Source organism: Heterocephalus glaber, unplaced genomic scaffold, assembly GCF_053883595.1.
Source record: "Heterocephalus glaber isolate CG9 unplaced genomic scaffold, H.glaber_assembly_v1.0 deba00000818, whole genome shotgun sequence".
In the NCBI taxonomy this organism is placed as follows: Eukaryota; Metazoa; Chordata; class Mammalia; order Rodentia; family Bathyergidae; genus Heterocephalus; species Heterocephalus glaber.
In genome coordinates, this window is record NW_028258164.1 from 5,342,675 (window position 1) to 5,359,219 (window position 16,545).

The window sequence follows — 16,545 nt, forward strand, 5'->3', positions numbered from 1 at the left end:
TGAGTTTGAGGAAAAAGTGGGTCTTTCTTTCCTGCAGAGTGTTCGCCATCCTAGGTTGAGTTGACTGCTTCCTGTGATGTCCTTTGCTTTGTTCCTCTATCCCGTGTTTGTCCTTCCAAATTATTTTCCACATTGTTCCTTCTGCTTTCAATCTCTCTCTGTCTCTCTCTGTCTCTCTCTCTCTCTCTCTCTCTCTCTCTCTCCCAGGAATTGAACTCACGACCTTGTGCTTGGCAGTGGTGCAGTGCCCATCTCCAGCCTCCTCTAGACCTCTCTTGAATTGGACTTTCACAAATATTTATTTCTGGTCTTTGTTAGTACATCTAAGTTTCTTACGGACAATTTTTGGTTTGCCTTAAAAAATCTCCCATGGCTCCTAGGGAACACTGAGCATTTGCGAACGAATGGACTCAGGATAGATTAAACAGTCTGATCAGGGGGTGGTAGTCTTTTTCATAGTTCCCACCAGAGGGCGCATTCTGCTTTAGAGTTAGGACGTTCCAAAGTCCAGGATCTCTCTACTTGGCCGAATAAGGAGTACCAGTGCTCTGAAATAGTAGCTAAATGCATTAGTAAAGGTACCTCAAAAAATTAGAAAATGGGAGCATTTAGTCACAGTTCATCCTACACAGACATTCTGATCGAGAGAATTGAGATCTCTTTGACCATGAGTTCACCGTTACTGCATTTCAACCTACTAGGTAGTGAGCTGGATGGTATTGTACTGGGATGCAGTCAGCTTTGAAACTTCCTGGTTTCCTAGGCAATCATGATTTTTTTTGGTCACATGCAGTTTGAGCTAGCCACTTTGACTAGCAAGATAAACACGGTAGACACGACGCAGTTTCTGCGTTTTGCTCCAAAGTTGCTCACACTGTGGTCGGTGGGAGGCTGTGTTTCAGTCCCTGCCAGCAGGTCTGGGTGAAACCCTCACAAGGCCTGCGGGCTTCCCTGAAAAGTGCTTTAAGAGCAGAACCTGTCAAGAAGGCCCAAGGTGTGCAGCGCACCCCAGTTCCTGCCTTTAGGGACAGCTTTGGGCGCGGGGTCCCTGTGCTTTTTGCTTCACGAGTGCAGAGGGTGGTTGTTGACTGTGTCTCACTTTCGATGTGAAACACTTTGAGAACACACTCTCGGGGTGTCCCAGGCGTTCCTCGGCGGAGTTGGGGTGGGGGGCAGGGCTTTGTCTCATTCGCCTGTCAGCGGCTCTGAGCTCAGCCCCATGCCGCTAAGCAGACAGTGCTCAGCACCGAGCTGCACAGTCGCGCGCAGTGCCTAAGAGCGCAGATCGCACGCACTGCTCCGGCTCGCGCTGGCCAGGCCTCGCCTCAGGATCCCAGCAGGGGGAGCGTCGCGCCTCTGCTCACCTTACCTCGGGGCTGAGCTCCGGGCTTCCCTGCCCGGGTCCTCACAGCCCTCGCTGGGGCACCACGCTCTGGGTGACACCTGCTCCTCCTGCCCCACGACGCCCCTCGACGCCGTAGGCCGAAACCCCAGGGAGCCCCGGAAACGTCTCGCCTGTCTTGGAGCAGCCGGCAGAGCCGGTCCAGGCACGTTGGCCTGTTTGGAAGTTAGGGCGGCGCTGAGCTCCTCCTGGAGGGGTCTTTTCCCTCGGCCAGCGCTTCTCCGGTGGAGAGAGAGCGACCAGAGCCTCACGGCTTCGGCGCGGGGTTTCTATGGGCGGCTAAAGAACAGCCACAGAGAGATTCTGGGTCCCTCTCCCCTCGCCTCCCATCCTGCGCCTCTCGGTCTCGAGGATCAGACAGACGAGGGACACGGGTTTCAGAAACCACCCGGGGCTTGTAAATCTGTGAGGCGGCGCGGGGCTCCCATCTGTCATTCTGACCCGGGCCCGCGCTGGCCGCCAGGTCGCGCTGTGGGACCGGAGATCCGAGGCGGGAGCCGCCGGGAACCCGGGACTCCAGGGGGGACGAGGTGCGAGCGGGAGAGCAGCGCGGAGAGGGAAGCGGACCGTGAGGAACGGGAGGCGCAGGCAACAGCCAGACGGAATCAATACAATAAATACGTGCAGCTCTCTCCACGGAGACACCGGCAACTTAACGCGACCCCAAAGCGCCCCAGACGCGTTAAGATCCGGACGCACCCGAAAGGCGCTGGGCTGAAGGGGATCCCACGGTCTCCACAGCCTCCGCACTTTGCATCCAACCAAAGGCTGGGGAGACCAAAACCTGCGGATGTGGCCGAGGCGGGGAGCCCCGCGGTGCCTTCGGCCCCCTCCTGTCAATCAGGAGAGCGTTCTCTCCCTCTCTCCCTACCCCCCCCCCCCCCAATATTTCCTACTCTTAACCTCCGTTGTTCCTCAGAATTCATTCTTCGATTTGGGGGAACAGGAACTCCGCCTATTTCACATCTAGCAGGTTGGGAGTTATATTCTTTCCCCCCTATCAGGGCGTTTGGGCCAGAGGATGGGGAGTGGACGCTGTGCACTGTGTAGGCTCTTTGGGCACGTTGCCGGCTGCCTTTGAGTGGGCTGGGCGCGAGAGGAGAATGTGCATTTTTCTCGATCCTCTTCCTCCAGGCCTCGGCTCCCGGGCCCTGGCTGGAGACAACTAATTCTCTGGGCCACGTGCGGGAGGGCAGAAAGGGCGGCTACTCTGTGTCTGTCACTTTAAAAGCAAGTTCCCAGGTGATGGCGCCCAGAGGAGGGAAGGTCAGCTCCAAGGTGAGAGCCTTTGAGGAGACAAGGCTACCTCCTCTCTGTTAGGAGCCGTCACCCCTGCCCCATCCCCGGCAGCGCCTTACACCTGCAGGGACCCGCTGGCCCTGGGAGGCCAAGGTGTAGGCCTATGCGGGCCTCTAGCGACGTTCTTCTACCACGGAGTGACTACTCGCTTACACTTTGTTCCCTGCGCCCCGTAGCAACCTCCAAGGCTAGACTTTTTGCTCAGGGGTAGGGGGTGAGTGCTGGAAGGAGGGGGCCTGTAAAAAGGAGCCAGGTTTTGCTTCTAACCAGGCGAAGAATTTCAGGCTGGATGGACCTCATTCCTGAGTGGCCCCGGCTCTGAGGACCCTGAAGCTCCACAGCTCCCCTCTCCCTTCCTCTTGGGTCCCGGAAGCTCCACAAGTCCTTCGTGGAGCGCCAGGGGAGACAGCCGGGCAAGGCCACCCCGGCTCTGAGCCTGCGGGGGGCCTGCAGACGGGACAGCCTGCAGCTTGCCTCGCGCGCAGTTAGTTCATGGAAACCCCGGAGATCAGTTTAAGCTCACCCAGGACCGGGGGAGGGAGGTAGGGGCGGGAAGATGGGGAGGAGGGGGTGGGGTGGGGGGGCAAATGGGTTACGAATCCTGCAGTTCTGAAAACGGAAGCCCTCCCCTTTCCCATTGTTCTTAATTTAGAAAAATAAATCTATTAAAGAATCGAGCAGGGATGGGGAAACCCGTCACCGCCCGCCCCCGGCGCAGGAGCTCGCTTCCCTGGCGTCGAGCCCGGCAGCGGGGTCCCCACTCCTCCCCCTCTCCCCGCCCCCGGGGGCAGCTTCTGCGGCGACCGCCACCTCACGCCGAAGGAATGCTCGAAGTCTGCACGCGTTCCCAAAGCGGACCTCCTTCCCGCTGGAGGAGCAGACCTCACCCGTGGCAGCCTTCCACCTTCCCGGCGTTTCGTAACCCAGTAAGCTGAGAGCCGGGAGCAGCCCTCTCTTAAGGCGCCGGTCGCCGAGCCTGTGCCACTCGGCGGCGGGCGCCCCGATCGTCCGCGCTGCTCCTGGGGCCGTCCTCCTGCCTCGGCGCACTCTTTGCCCGCGCTCCTCCCGGGACTCTCCTCCGGAGCCCCGATTGTCCGCGCTCCTCCGGGGACCCCCTCCTCCCGCTCCTCCTCCGCTGCCTCCCTGCTGCTGTCCGCGCTCCGGCCGCGTGGGGTCCCCCGAGCCTGCGCTGTCGCTAGGGCGCGCGGAGCCACCCGCTACCTCTGTCTCCACCGCCCCAGGTAAGTCCAGTTTCTGTCGACTTCCCTCTATCCCACCTCCCCAAAGACAGCTAGGGAACTTGCTTCTAGCGAAGGGCGCCGTAGATCGATGAGAGTGGAGGTGTCTGAATGAAGACTCGCGCACAGGGACTTGCTCTCGCACAGCACCCCCTGCTCAGTGTTCTGGCCGGGGAAAGACTTCGGTCCACAGACGCTGTCGACGACAGTGCCCAGAAGCAGAGCGATCGCCCCGAACCCTAGGACCCCGAGGCTGTGGCTTTGCCATTAGAGGGGAGGAGTATTGAGGACGCGCGGCGCGGGGCCCTCGGAGCCGCCAAGCGCTCCGCAGCTCGCCCAGGCTGCGCGGGCGCGCGTGGCATCTGGAGACGGATTCCCGCCCAGGGATCTGGCCCCTTGGCCGTTGCCTTTCCTGGCCTCGAGCTGATGGCTTAGGTCGGCTCCAGGGAACCCCTCTTCTAGGCTCCGCACCCTCCCAAAGCATTGGCGAGGTTCTTTCTTCATGGAGTCCTGAGATCTCTGAGATTGCTGCCATTTCCAATCGTAGAGAACGAGGACCACAGAGCGCGGGGAAGGGGACTCATTTGCAGAGCGGGGACCCGAGACCTGGGAACGAACCGGCTTCCTCTGCGCCCCTGAGGGCGACCCCCCCCCCCCCCCCGCCAAGTCTAGAACTCTGCAGACTTCTAAAGAATTTCCGGGTGGGGTGGGGCGGGACAGGAAAAGAGCACTCAGTTCTTCCCGGGTTTAGTAGGGTCTGATGGGACAGGAGGAGGGCAACGGACATGCCTGGTACTTTGAGGACCTGCGTGTACGCACCTGTACCTGTGTGATTTCTTTTTTACCTGGACGAGAGAGTTCTGGGATCGGTCTCTGCCGGGGGTGGGGTGGGGTGAGTGAGCCTGAGAGGAGCCGATCCGAAGCATCCCCTTCCCAGACATCGTCATTCATGGGGAAAACCCCCACTCGCTGCCACGTAGCGGGCGCCTTCAGACGCCGGTGTCTGAGAATGCTCAGTGAAGTGCTGCTAAGCAGGCAGGTAAATGTCTGGGCTAAAAAGAACAGAAAATCTTTTGTTTTAAAAAATACGTATGGACGGGATGCCTGGCAGGTTGAGCTGACGGCGTTTACCTACCCCAACGCTGGAGGATTCGCTCTTGGAGCAGACAAGCAGCCGGTGGGCGGCGCTGTAGACCTAGACAAAAGTGCTTCCAGCCTCAAGCTTTTGTTGAGTTCGACTAAAAACCAACCAAGGACTGTGCGCAGCGTTTAGTGGGTCGATCATCATCCTTCAGCTTTTCCTGAGCACGAATGCCAATTGAATTGGAAATTATTTATACCAAAGTTAAGGCCGGAATACGGGGAAACAATGGCCCAGTCTTGCCTCTTGCTCTTCACGGGTGTAGAAGAGGGCTAGAAATGTGGATCAGTTAATTGGGAAAAGAGGAATTGCGAGAGCCCTAGGATCCCCAGAGCAGCGCCAAAACTTTAATCTTGGCCTCATGCAAGGGAGCCCCGGGCAATTTAGCAGCCGGCTCACCAGATGTTTAAAGCGCAATTTGCACTCAGGTAGAGGAAAGTTGCCCGGATGCTTTGCGCCAGCAATTTGGAAAGGCTTGGTTGGAGACTGTCAGTTCCTTTTCTCAGGGAGGCTTGACCTTTGGATTCCGGAGCACCAGTCCTTCCCCGCTGCATTTTCCACGAAGCCTCGCCTGTGGCCCTACGACAGAGTCCACTCCACCTCAGAGTCAATTCTCTTTATGTTTTGCTACTGGCACTGCTAGTAGCTCTTGTCTCTAGATTGGACCTTAGAATACTTTAGGAGAGTGCATTCTGGTGACCCGGATTAAACACCTACTGTGTGTTGGGAAACTACAGAAGATGAGTAAGATGCTTTGTCTTTGAGGATTTCATAATCTAGTCATAGAATCAGGAAAAGTCAGAATAGAACATCTCTGGAGCATATATAACTGTGGTCTTCCAACATAAATGAACAATACAATGCAAATATTATTTATTACTAGGACTTTTTATCAAAAATATTTTGAGAAAACAGACAAGGCTGTTTTTCCTCTCCTATTCCCTTGTGCCTTTTTATGTTGTATTTCAGAGTTGTTACCTTCATCTTTGTTTCAGGTTTCAGCTGGGCCTTTCATAATTCTGGGTAACCCATTTCCGACCTGGAAGACCTGCATATTCGCAGGTCGAAATTTTCCATCTAAAATGAAGGAAACGGAGAGTAAAGAGGTTTATTATGCCTTTCCAAATTACTCTGAGACCAGTAAAGCGCAGTTACCCGAAGAGATCACCAGCAAGAAAAAGCAGCCAAATGAAACCCTGGCCGGAGAGAGGCCGGCGGTTGAGTGGGGGGTGAGATGACCCAGGCAGCGTCACCCAGCAGGGTACAGGGGCGCGGGGCTGTCAGCCCGTCCTGGAGGCTGCAGAACCGGGTCAGGGGATCCAGCATCCCCCTCCCAACCTGAGCTCCCCCTCCTGGCTGCGCCGGCCCGGTCTTCCGTGGCCCCACGGTCCCGTCACGTGCTGGCCGGCGGTGTGGCCCGCCCTGTCCTGTCCGTGCTCCGGGTCTGCCCGGCTCAGCTGCCGGCCGGTGACGAAGGCCCCGCTTCCTCCCGCAGCCCCTCCGAGCGCCGCAGCGCAGAGTCAGCAGCATGCGGACCGGGCTCCCCCCGGCGCTCGCCGCCCTGGGCGCGGCCCTGCTCCTGTCGGCCGTCGAGGCGGAAGGTAAAGGCTCCTCCTCCCTCCCCACCGCACTGCGGAGAGGGACGGGACCGCTCTGTCCTGCTCTGTCCCTGGCTCCTCCTGCTCCGCGCGCTCTCGCTCCTCCTCTGGGCTCTGTCTGTGTCCAGCGCTTCTGGTCCTTCCTGTCTCCTGCTTGGTCCTGAGTCCCGTGCAGCGCTGTCGTCTCCTTGCGCTTGTCCCTGCGGTGTGCTGTCCACGCCGCCACCCACGCAGACACCTGCCGAGGACCGACCGCCGGGAGGGCGACGGCTGCACCGGCGGCGACCTCCCTGGGGACGCGCAGGACGAAGAGCTCCAGGCCACGCCTCTCCGGGCTCCCCGTTCTGCGGGCGCCGCTGGGTCCGGGCAGATGACCCCGCGGGGTCGGGGAGCCACCGGGTCCGCCCCCTCCTGGGACCTCCGGCGTCTGAGCTCCACGCCAGATCCAGGACGCAGTCGGGTCTCCCCAGAGAAAGAGGGGGCTTCAAAGACGCCCCGACTAATGCCTTTCATTTTGTTGTGCACACCGGATCCTCTAATTTCTCAGTAGTCACCGACAAGCCCTGTCTATATGTCGATCCTATGAGAACTTCTCTCAGTTATCATTGGAGACCAGACAAACTGGTCTTGTACTCTGCAAGATAAAAGCAGTGATGTTATCAAAGATAGCTAATTCCTGTAGGAAGTGAGGGGTGAATACTTCTGTATGCGCAATTGTACAAGTTTCAGGGTGGGCTGTACTTTTACAGAAGCGATGGGAAGGTAGGGCTGTTTCACGACAGAGGTTTTTTCAAAAAAATTCTAGTTTAGAATGGCAGGTACAAAACGCTGAGATTAGGAACAGCAGAGTTTCCAGGAGGTATGGCACGGTGAGGGAAGAGCAGAATCTTACCGGCTTGGTCACCTCCCGGAGCGGCTTCTGTCTCAACTCTCAGGTGAGGTGGCCTTTAGGGACACTTTCTGGTCTCCTTAGGAAGGAGTATTATTAGAGGAACTTCTGGAAGCAGCTCTACGGATACTTTTAGGTAATTCACCGGAGCAGCCTACTTATTGTTCATTAAGAAAATAGTTTTTTGAAAATAAAAGATTTGCGAATTCTTAGGAGAAGTATTAGGTTGGAAATGATGTAAGAGGAAAAAAATCAATTCTGAATTGGACAATGGCTAGTTAGCCAATTACAGTTAAAAAGAATATTTTACTCTTTTCATTCTGATTTTTTTCTTTAATTCTCATTTTCTTTTGAATTTGTACTAATTGCCATAGGATATAGTCCTTTGTTTTGTTTTCTTGAGCTGTATCTTCTCTTGTCTTCTACCCTTTTAAGTCGGTATATTTTAATAGGATTCATTTTTTTGGTGCCTTATTTTCTAGTTTGGCATTGTCACTTGGAAATATGAGTCACAAATGCAAGCCACAAAGGTAACTTAAAACTTTCTAGTATTAAAAAAGAAGCAGGAACAGGAGCAATCAATTTTTATGATATATTTTATTTGATTTAATGTGACTGTTTCAACATGTAACCAGTATAGAAGTCGATAGTGCTACAGTTTGCATGTACCAACTCTTTGGAGGTGGGCGTGTATTTAGACTTGCAGCACTTTTTCTTTTGGACTGGCCTTCTTTCAGGTCCTGGAGAGCTTCATATGGTGGTTGCTCAGTGTTGGACAGCACAGCTGTGGTGTTAACTACCAACTAAGTGGCCCCAGGGGCCTGGAAAACCTAACAAAATTTGTGGTCAAAGCCTTTCTGGGGACAGTAGGCTGGAAACAGAATTTTTGAAATCTTTTTATTGGAACATTTGAAAATTGCAGCTCGCACCTCTGCTTGGTACTATGCCATTTGATTTTTTTTTGTTAATTTGGTCTAGAGCTCATTGGTACTTGGATAGTATTTTTTAAAATTAAATTTATTGATTCAGTTTATATATACATAATGATCACATTCATCCTATGGAATTTCTACCTGTACATGATGTGTCTTAATTTTTATTTTTTAGACATTCCCCTCCCCTCTTCAATCCTTCTTCTCCTTATTTACAAAAGCTTTGTTTCTATTTTATCCTGCTTTTCTACTTTTTTTCCCTTTTCCCTTTCTTCCTTTCCCTTTCCCCTCTCCCTAATGCCCCTTCCCATTTGAACTTTTTCTTCCTATTTCACAGTATCTATTATACATTTTGGTCCTTTTTTACACTTTCAGTTTCTCACAACAGAGAAAACAAAGTGATATTTACACATATGTGTGTGATTTATTTCACTTAAGAGTATGGTTTCAAGGTGCATCTATTTGGCTATAAATACCTCAAATTCATTCTTCTTTATTGCAGAGTAGTACTCCATTGTATAAAAAACCCCACATCTTCTTTATCCATTCATTGGTTGATGGGCAGTTGGGTTGTTTTCAAGATTTAGTTATTATAAACTGCTGCTATGAACATGGGCGTGCATATATCATTGTGGTACAATGGTGAGAAAGCGATAGTCTACTTACTTAATTTTTAATATGTTGAAAACCCAATATCTTCTTTTGGATATTAATTGAAAGGGTTTGCCATTCTCCTTTTGCACCTCTTTTAGTTTTCATAGTGGTAATACCTTTGTTCTGTTGTTTTTCTTCTATTTCCTTATATGAGGAATTATATTTTTCATACTGTGGTATATTGTTATATAAAAATATGGGTGAAAATAATTTTTCTGCCTCCAGCATTTATAATCTTTAGCTACAGAATAGACTTTAATAACTTGGCCTGTGCTTTCTGTGGTGCAGAGTGTGTGAAATATTCTTGTTTCCTATGTCATATAGTATGTAAATTAGTTTTTAGAAAATTTAACGCTGCATTTAAAAGAAAATGGCCATTATTTCCTGAGAATTGAATACCTTTCCAATTAACCTAGAATGTTAGATGGACACAAATTTTGTGAAACAGTTTTAATTTTTGAGTCATATTTATAGTTTATAGTATGCAATGAACAAGTGAGTATTATCAATTTATGAGAGAGTTGAAGTCATAAACTTTGTCTTTCATCTTTGTTAAGAAACTAACTACTACATATTTCTATAATCCCATGTCCAACATATATTACTAAAGAAATTTCGAACTAGAGGAGAACTTAGAGATTATCTGTTTGAATTTCTTATTTTCTAAGTGGGGAAATGAGGCCCAGAGAAGTTGAATACATTTATCCACTATTGCACCTGGGGACAAAGCACAGATAAGACACAAGACTTCCAGTATGAGTTTAATCCGATTTGGGCACACTGAACTCAACAACTGGCCAACTCTGTCAGTTTAGTGAAAGTACAGTTTGTAATTTTCTAACATATGTAAAGTAATCCATTGCTTGCCTGAAACGTTGGAGTTTCAAGTATTTATTTTTGGTCTTTTGTAAGCATAAATGAAATGAATTTTGATAGCATTTCAAATAGCATTAAATATATATTAACTTTGTACAGAAAACATAGATAACCCCTATGGAATGTAGTAAACTCTACACTTTGCACACTTCTAAAGGATTTTATCCATTAGGTAGTGTCTTTCCACTGTTATATCAAGTACTAGACCAAGGGTCTTACTAGTTCCTCAAGATGATATTCCACCGTTTAATCTCAGCATTGCTTTATGTTTAACATGTTATATACACTTAGTAATATTTATTAGCATTTTTCCCTCACACTCATCCATTGATCCATCCATCCATCCATCCACTCACCCACCTATCCATCCATCCACCCACCTATCCATCCATCCATTTATCCATCCATCCATCCATCCAACCACCCAACCCTGCCTGCAATGTTTGGCAAATTCTTGGACATAGTCTCCTGTGGGGTGCCCTAATGAAAAAAAATAATTCTTTTTCTTTATTATATATCAAGACAGACACTTTAGTTTTAAAATTTCTTGAACAAATGTGTAAATTTAATATACCAAATTCTATCTATATCTGAATTGGAGAAGTCTGCATGGCATATATTTGCTATTTACCAGCGTTATTCTTCCAATAGTTTTTCACAGACTAGAAATATATGTATGTATATATTAACAAGCAACAAACATACAAAATTGGGCTTTCAAGCCAATTCTGACTGAAATCTTCTTTTAACATTTAATTTAGTACAGTAGAAACCATGCTTTAGAGTCTGAGCATGAAATAAAAATGTTGCTATCTATTAGTTGTGTTAGCCTCTTTTGAATTTCATCTGTAAGACAAGGATAATAACAACTACCACTCAGTTATCATAGGAGTAACATAGACACTGCATCAAGTGACTAGCTCTCTGCTTATTACATAGAAGACACTCAGCCAAGGTTATTCTAGTATCACCATCCTAAAGTGTCCTAAATTCTGCCAATTTATGTATAAAAATCTCATCAGAATGAGACTTTCATAGCAGTGTTTTGATATAAAAACATTATTTATAACTATGAAATTAAACTACGAGAATTATAAATATATGAAGTTTTAGTCTTTATAATTATTCAGGTTTTATGACTATTGATAGACTGTTATTTATTTACGATTTTAGTTCTGTTTCTCTTGGTTCAGATTCTCCTGTGTGACTCTGGCTTTTTGCAATTATAAGCTACATGTTACTATTTCCTATTTAAAATATTCTGGCATCAGCATTGTTTTAGGGAACATGTAGACTCTGGCAATGCAATATGGGTGTGAGTTATTCTCATATAAAAGGAAGGATTTTCAAAATTAATCAAAATATATTTGTGCATTGATTTAAATACACATGGGTCACACACTCATGCTAACTTTATTATTTTTCCACAAAAAAAATGTATAAGTAAAATGGCAATCCAGAGAGATTGTATCTGTAATAAAATCAGCAAGGAGAAAATGGGAGTGGGCTGTTGGCTTTAGACATGCTGCTTGGCCATTTTTTCCTAACTTCGATTCCAAAACACCACATCTGAGTTTCTATGAGCACCTTAAAATCCTCTGAAATGTTAAAGACTTTTCCCCACAGTCAATTTTTCAGTTTATCTGGAATCCTGGCCATTTGGACATCCACAAGGTGGGCTGCTGCTGACCTTCAGCAGCTTTAGCCTAATGTCCGCTGCTTCAGGTCAATTTCCAAGGTTGGTGGTACCGTTTTTCCATGTGTTGGTTTTTTTTTTCAAAGCATGCTCAGGCCAGTTGCGTCTGCCTTTGCATTAAATTTGTCCTGAGCCATTGCTATTGGAGAAATATTTTATAATGATATTCTTCATACCATTGTCTTATTAACACCTGTTGCATGTCTGTTATACTAAGTGATGATTTCAGCTAAACCCTGCAATATGATTACAGACAGAAGAATATTGAATTGTTGAAATATGCATGTAGATTAATAATCTAATCTCACTGCCTGTTCATGGATAATAAGAAAATAACATTCATTTCTGTACTAGTATACCCAGTAAAAATAAAGTCATCTCCTAGAGTTGGAAGCAGCAGTTCATTACAGCAGATATTTTCTTAATTTGTTTTATTTTCATTAAAACATACTATTAATATTTTATCAATCTCTAACCCCAGTTAAATTCTATGACTCCTGTCTCCGGCTACTATTGTATTTTAATTGACCTTTGTAAAAATCAGAAAGGAGATTGTAGTCTCTCAAAACAAATGCTAAAATTCCAACTGACAAGGAACACTTTCAGACAAAAACCTTTTAAGAGGAGTGTGGCTGAACATCATCTTAGGGCTCTGCTTCCATTGTAGTAATGTTTGATGCATTGGCCATGCACGGACAGTGACCAGTACAGTGCTGCATGCTGAGACATGAATGTTGTAGAGAGAATATCATTGTAAAATATTTCAGAAATGTCTTTGTGTAATGACTATCGTACATGGAGGCTTTTGTTCATTGTGGGAAACTAAAAACAAGTCAGCATTTCATTGGCACATGCATGAGGCTGTACAGTTTTGTATGTAAACTGTTCCTTTCTGTATTTCTCAGTTATTCCTGTCATTGACTTATCCAAATTTTTACACGCAGTCATGTCTCCAGATGGCTGACCTTTTTTCACTGTTTTCTTTAAATTCTGTAAATAAATGTCATAAATATACATTGATGTTGTCTTTTCATAATTAACCATTGTTTTGTAAAGGACCATCCTGGCATTTTAATTTAAAATGCCAGTGTTAGTATAGTATATACCTGCTGCAAAGGAAATAACAGTGTTGGTTTACACCTTGGACACAGACAAGCAAGTTGGTGTAAACAGACAGAATATTGGTTTTATAAACATCTGTATGCCATTGTTTATATGTTTATAAATTAACATCCCTTATTATTATTTTGAAAATTTGTCTATAAGAATGTGAATATACATTTAAATGTATATTTCCATGTGAGACATATCTGTTTCCTATGCTTTCTCCTTTTAATTAAAACGGTTTTTCTCTCTGCCACAGACTGAGATGTATGAGACAATAATGCAGAGAATGAACCAAAAAAATCATTGATTCCTTTCCACATTATGGAAAAAGTATTATGTCAATGTTCTAAATTAACTTCTAAAGTTGTAAGCAGGTTGTGATTTGGCATGCTTGTTCAAAATGCACTCAGCATGTATTGAGATTCTTTTAATTTTTGTGTGAATTGTTTGCATATGTGGTTATTATATGTGATTACATTGCACTTGTATCTACGTGTAACCAAATATGTTTCTATTTTGCTTGATTTTGCTGGACATTCTTGAATGACCTAGCAACTCAAGAATCAAAATTGTTTTGTGCTGTCTTCTGTAATATGTATACTCTCTGATGTTTCGTCATATCTTGTCAGCTTTTAATTTTATTCATATCCAACAAGATCTCTTTTATATTTGTTGGAAACAAATTTATGCAAAGACAACTTTAGTAAGCTTTGCTCAACACAATTCTTCATTATACTGACCATTTTGTGACATTGGAAAAATGTAACTAATATCAACTCTCTTTCTTGCAGTTGACCCACCTTCAGATTTGAATTTTAAAATTATAGATGAAAATACTGTTCATATGGCATGGGAAAAACCAGGTGATCCAATTGTGGGTTACAGAATAACAGTGGACCCTACCACAGGTAACTTTCAAAATACTGGGGATTTAGGACACAGTTCTCATAGATGATATAATCCTGTCTCTTCCCATCTCATCATGAAGGAACTGGGATTTAGCAAGTCTAAGGGATTTGGTTAACATAACCAGATATTTGGTGGACTACAGCATTCCAGCCCAGTATCCACTCTTCTATTTTTGTGGTTTTGAGCTTTATTAATATGATTTTCTGTGCTAAGCTGCTGTTTTTACAAATGGACACCCCCCTCCATAATATTGCTAGTAATCTTTGATATTATCAGATAGAATTCTTAGTTTTGTCATTCTTTTTTAATTACTTTAATATTTTCAGTATTTAGTGTGGTGTCCATACTGAGCAATGAAGTTGTTATGCCTTACCCAGCATCCTGTTCATTTTAGTACTCAAGACACATTGTTTTAGGGTGACGATGAGTGACAATGATGGAAGACAAAAATGTAGTTTGGCTGGGTAGATTCTGTAGATCCTGGGTTGAGTCCTTGGAAAACCAAGGACTTGGGAAAATAACCAAGGTACAAGCCAAACCAAACCAAACCAAACTTGTTCTGACTGTTCTTAAGCATTTTATCTTTAGTGTTAGTGATATTGCTCAAGTACAGAGAACACTGTCCATTGATTAACTTTTAATTATAAGACAGAGTGGGAAATTAACCATTTCCACTGGCCAAGCATAAGAAGTCTTCATTTGCTGATGGTAGAGATGGATAATGTCAAAATAACTTATCACTAGAGCTGTGTTTGTTTATACTTTGGCCTTTAGAAATACCAAAGTTCATCAGGGAACTTTTAAAGAAATATGATGGTAGGCCTTTCAAAAGGATCAAAAATTTACTTTTTCCTCTTTGAATCTTCTCAAATATATTTGCAGTTAAGTAAGTCAGTTATTCCAAAGCAGAAAAGAAGTTCAAATGAGGTAGGTCTATTCGGTTTCCAGGTATTGGAAATTACTAGCTCCCAGGACTCAAAAAACTTGGGACTGGGTATACCCAATACAGCAGGTACCCAGTGTCTTGGTACCTGTTTTCTGGGGTGCTGGTTGGTTTTGCATGTTCCACATGTGAATCCAGAGCACTTCTCAGTATTCTGTTACACATGATGCTTTTCCTAATGTCTCAATGAAACTTTAATGTAATTGCAAATACTAGCAGACAGTCCCTCGGAACTACAGCATTTTTGGATTGAATTGAAAATTAGCAGAATCTAGAAGGAATTATGTTTTTTCCATATAATAAACAGTACACTGTAGCTTGAAATATTTGACACTGAATTAAGTCAACTCAGAGGATCATGGTTGCCTATTAAGCTTTATGTTTATTTAAGCATGTAAGATACATTATTTCCATGTAAATTGTTTCTCACTAAGGGTTAATTTTAACCTATAAAGTTTATTTTCCTTGATTTTAAATCTATTCATTTTCTTTGTTCTCCAGAGTACAGTAGAAAATTAAATTATTTTCTGTTTTATTTTATTCATAAAAATTTTGTTATCTACATTAGTCTTCAAAAATAGTGAGATGTTTTTGATTTGGTATTCTGGTATACCTTTAATCTAGAAGACATCTGAGCCTTCAAAAAGTATTGAATATTATTATAACAAATAAAGGCAATGGCAGCACATTTCTAAAATTCAAGATCCTGGTTTTAGAAAACAGTTAAAAATAATGTTTGGATGACTTGAAAAATTGTATATGTTAAATTTTTCAGATTTTGAATACATCTGAAGATTACAGTATATTGGCTTGTGTTATACTAAAAAATTGATTTGTTATGTTCATATTTTTCTTTTCTGTATTTCTAGGTGGTCCCACCAAAGAATTTACCCTTGCAGCTAGTACCACTGAAACTTTGTTAACAGACCTTATACCTGAAATAGAGTACGTGGTGACAATAACTTCATATGATGAAGTAGAAGAAAGTGTACCAGTTATAGGTCAACTAACAAGTAAGCATACAAATATATTCAAATATTTTTTATATTTTTATTTTGCAGAAGATTTTTCCAATGTCACATTTAATTTCCTATTATGCAGCTAATTTATACCAGCATTAATAATTCTTTCAGTGATCCTAGTTATTAGTGGATATAAATAATTCATTCCAGGTCTCTAGAAGTAGCAGAAATGTTCTGAATGAAAATTATTTAAAAACTTAAACTTTGCTAGGCAATAATGTTAAAGTCTTTTTGAAATATCTCTAAATTTTCACTAATAACAATCAATTTGCAAATGAATGCTCACTTGGCAGTCTGACCAGCCAGGCATGACCATTTGAAAGACAATGGGCTGAAACAACATATTTATTTTCTCTTTATGAAATATTTGTTTGGTTTCATTTTCTTTTGTAACAACTAGGTTTTCATTCAGTTCAAACAGGTGGTCCATCAAAGCCAGGGCAGAAGAAACTTGGAAAAGCAGAGATCCAAAGTGAGTGTTTTCCAATATTTTGACTTGAATTTGTAGTAGTCAGTAACATGTAGAGATGTTCCAATTATATACAAAGATCGTCTTATTCTTCCATTAATCTGTGTAAGTTTTTTCTAGAAGGAGCAGAGACAGTATGAGAAATGTATGATTAAATAGTCACTGTGGTTAGTTCTAACTTTCTAGCTAATTTTTCATTCTAAGACAAACTGATAGAAACAGATGGCACTTACGATTGTCTGAGAAATACAAAGTTGGAAAAATGAGGAAACTAAACTAGCAGGAAGGCGCTTTTCTAAGGCCTAGCAGGGTGTTGTGCTGATTTCGGGGGCACTGACTTTGTCTAGTCAATGGCACCTTTTCCAGCCTT

General features: G+C 44.6%; 1 protein-coding gene across 3 annotated transcripts in view; it reads left to right on the forward strand.

The window, feature by feature from the left end:
• Positions 1–3,802: 3,802 nt before the first annotated feature.
• The window catches only part of Col12a1 (collagen type XII alpha 1 chain), a 114,933-nt gene continuing 102,190 nt past the window's right edge, over positions 3,803–16,545 (forward strand). For 2 of the 3 annotated variants that reach the window (XM_013065254.3, XM_013065253.3), the window contains exons 1-5: positions 3,803–3,942; positions 6,576–6,681; positions 13,624–13,740; positions 15,554–15,697; positions 16,119–16,178. In XM_013065254.3, the coding sequence (XP_012920708.1) occupies positions 6,609–6,681; positions 13,624–13,740; positions 15,554–15,697; positions 16,119–16,178 (394 nt within the window). In that variant the 5' untranslated portion in view covers positions 3,803–3,942; positions 6,576–6,608. Of the gene's footprint in view, positions 3,943–6,061; positions 6,682–13,623; positions 13,741–15,553; positions 15,698–16,118; positions 16,179–16,545 lie in introns of those variants that run through there. The other variant, XM_087207762.1, reaches the window with a different exon arrangement.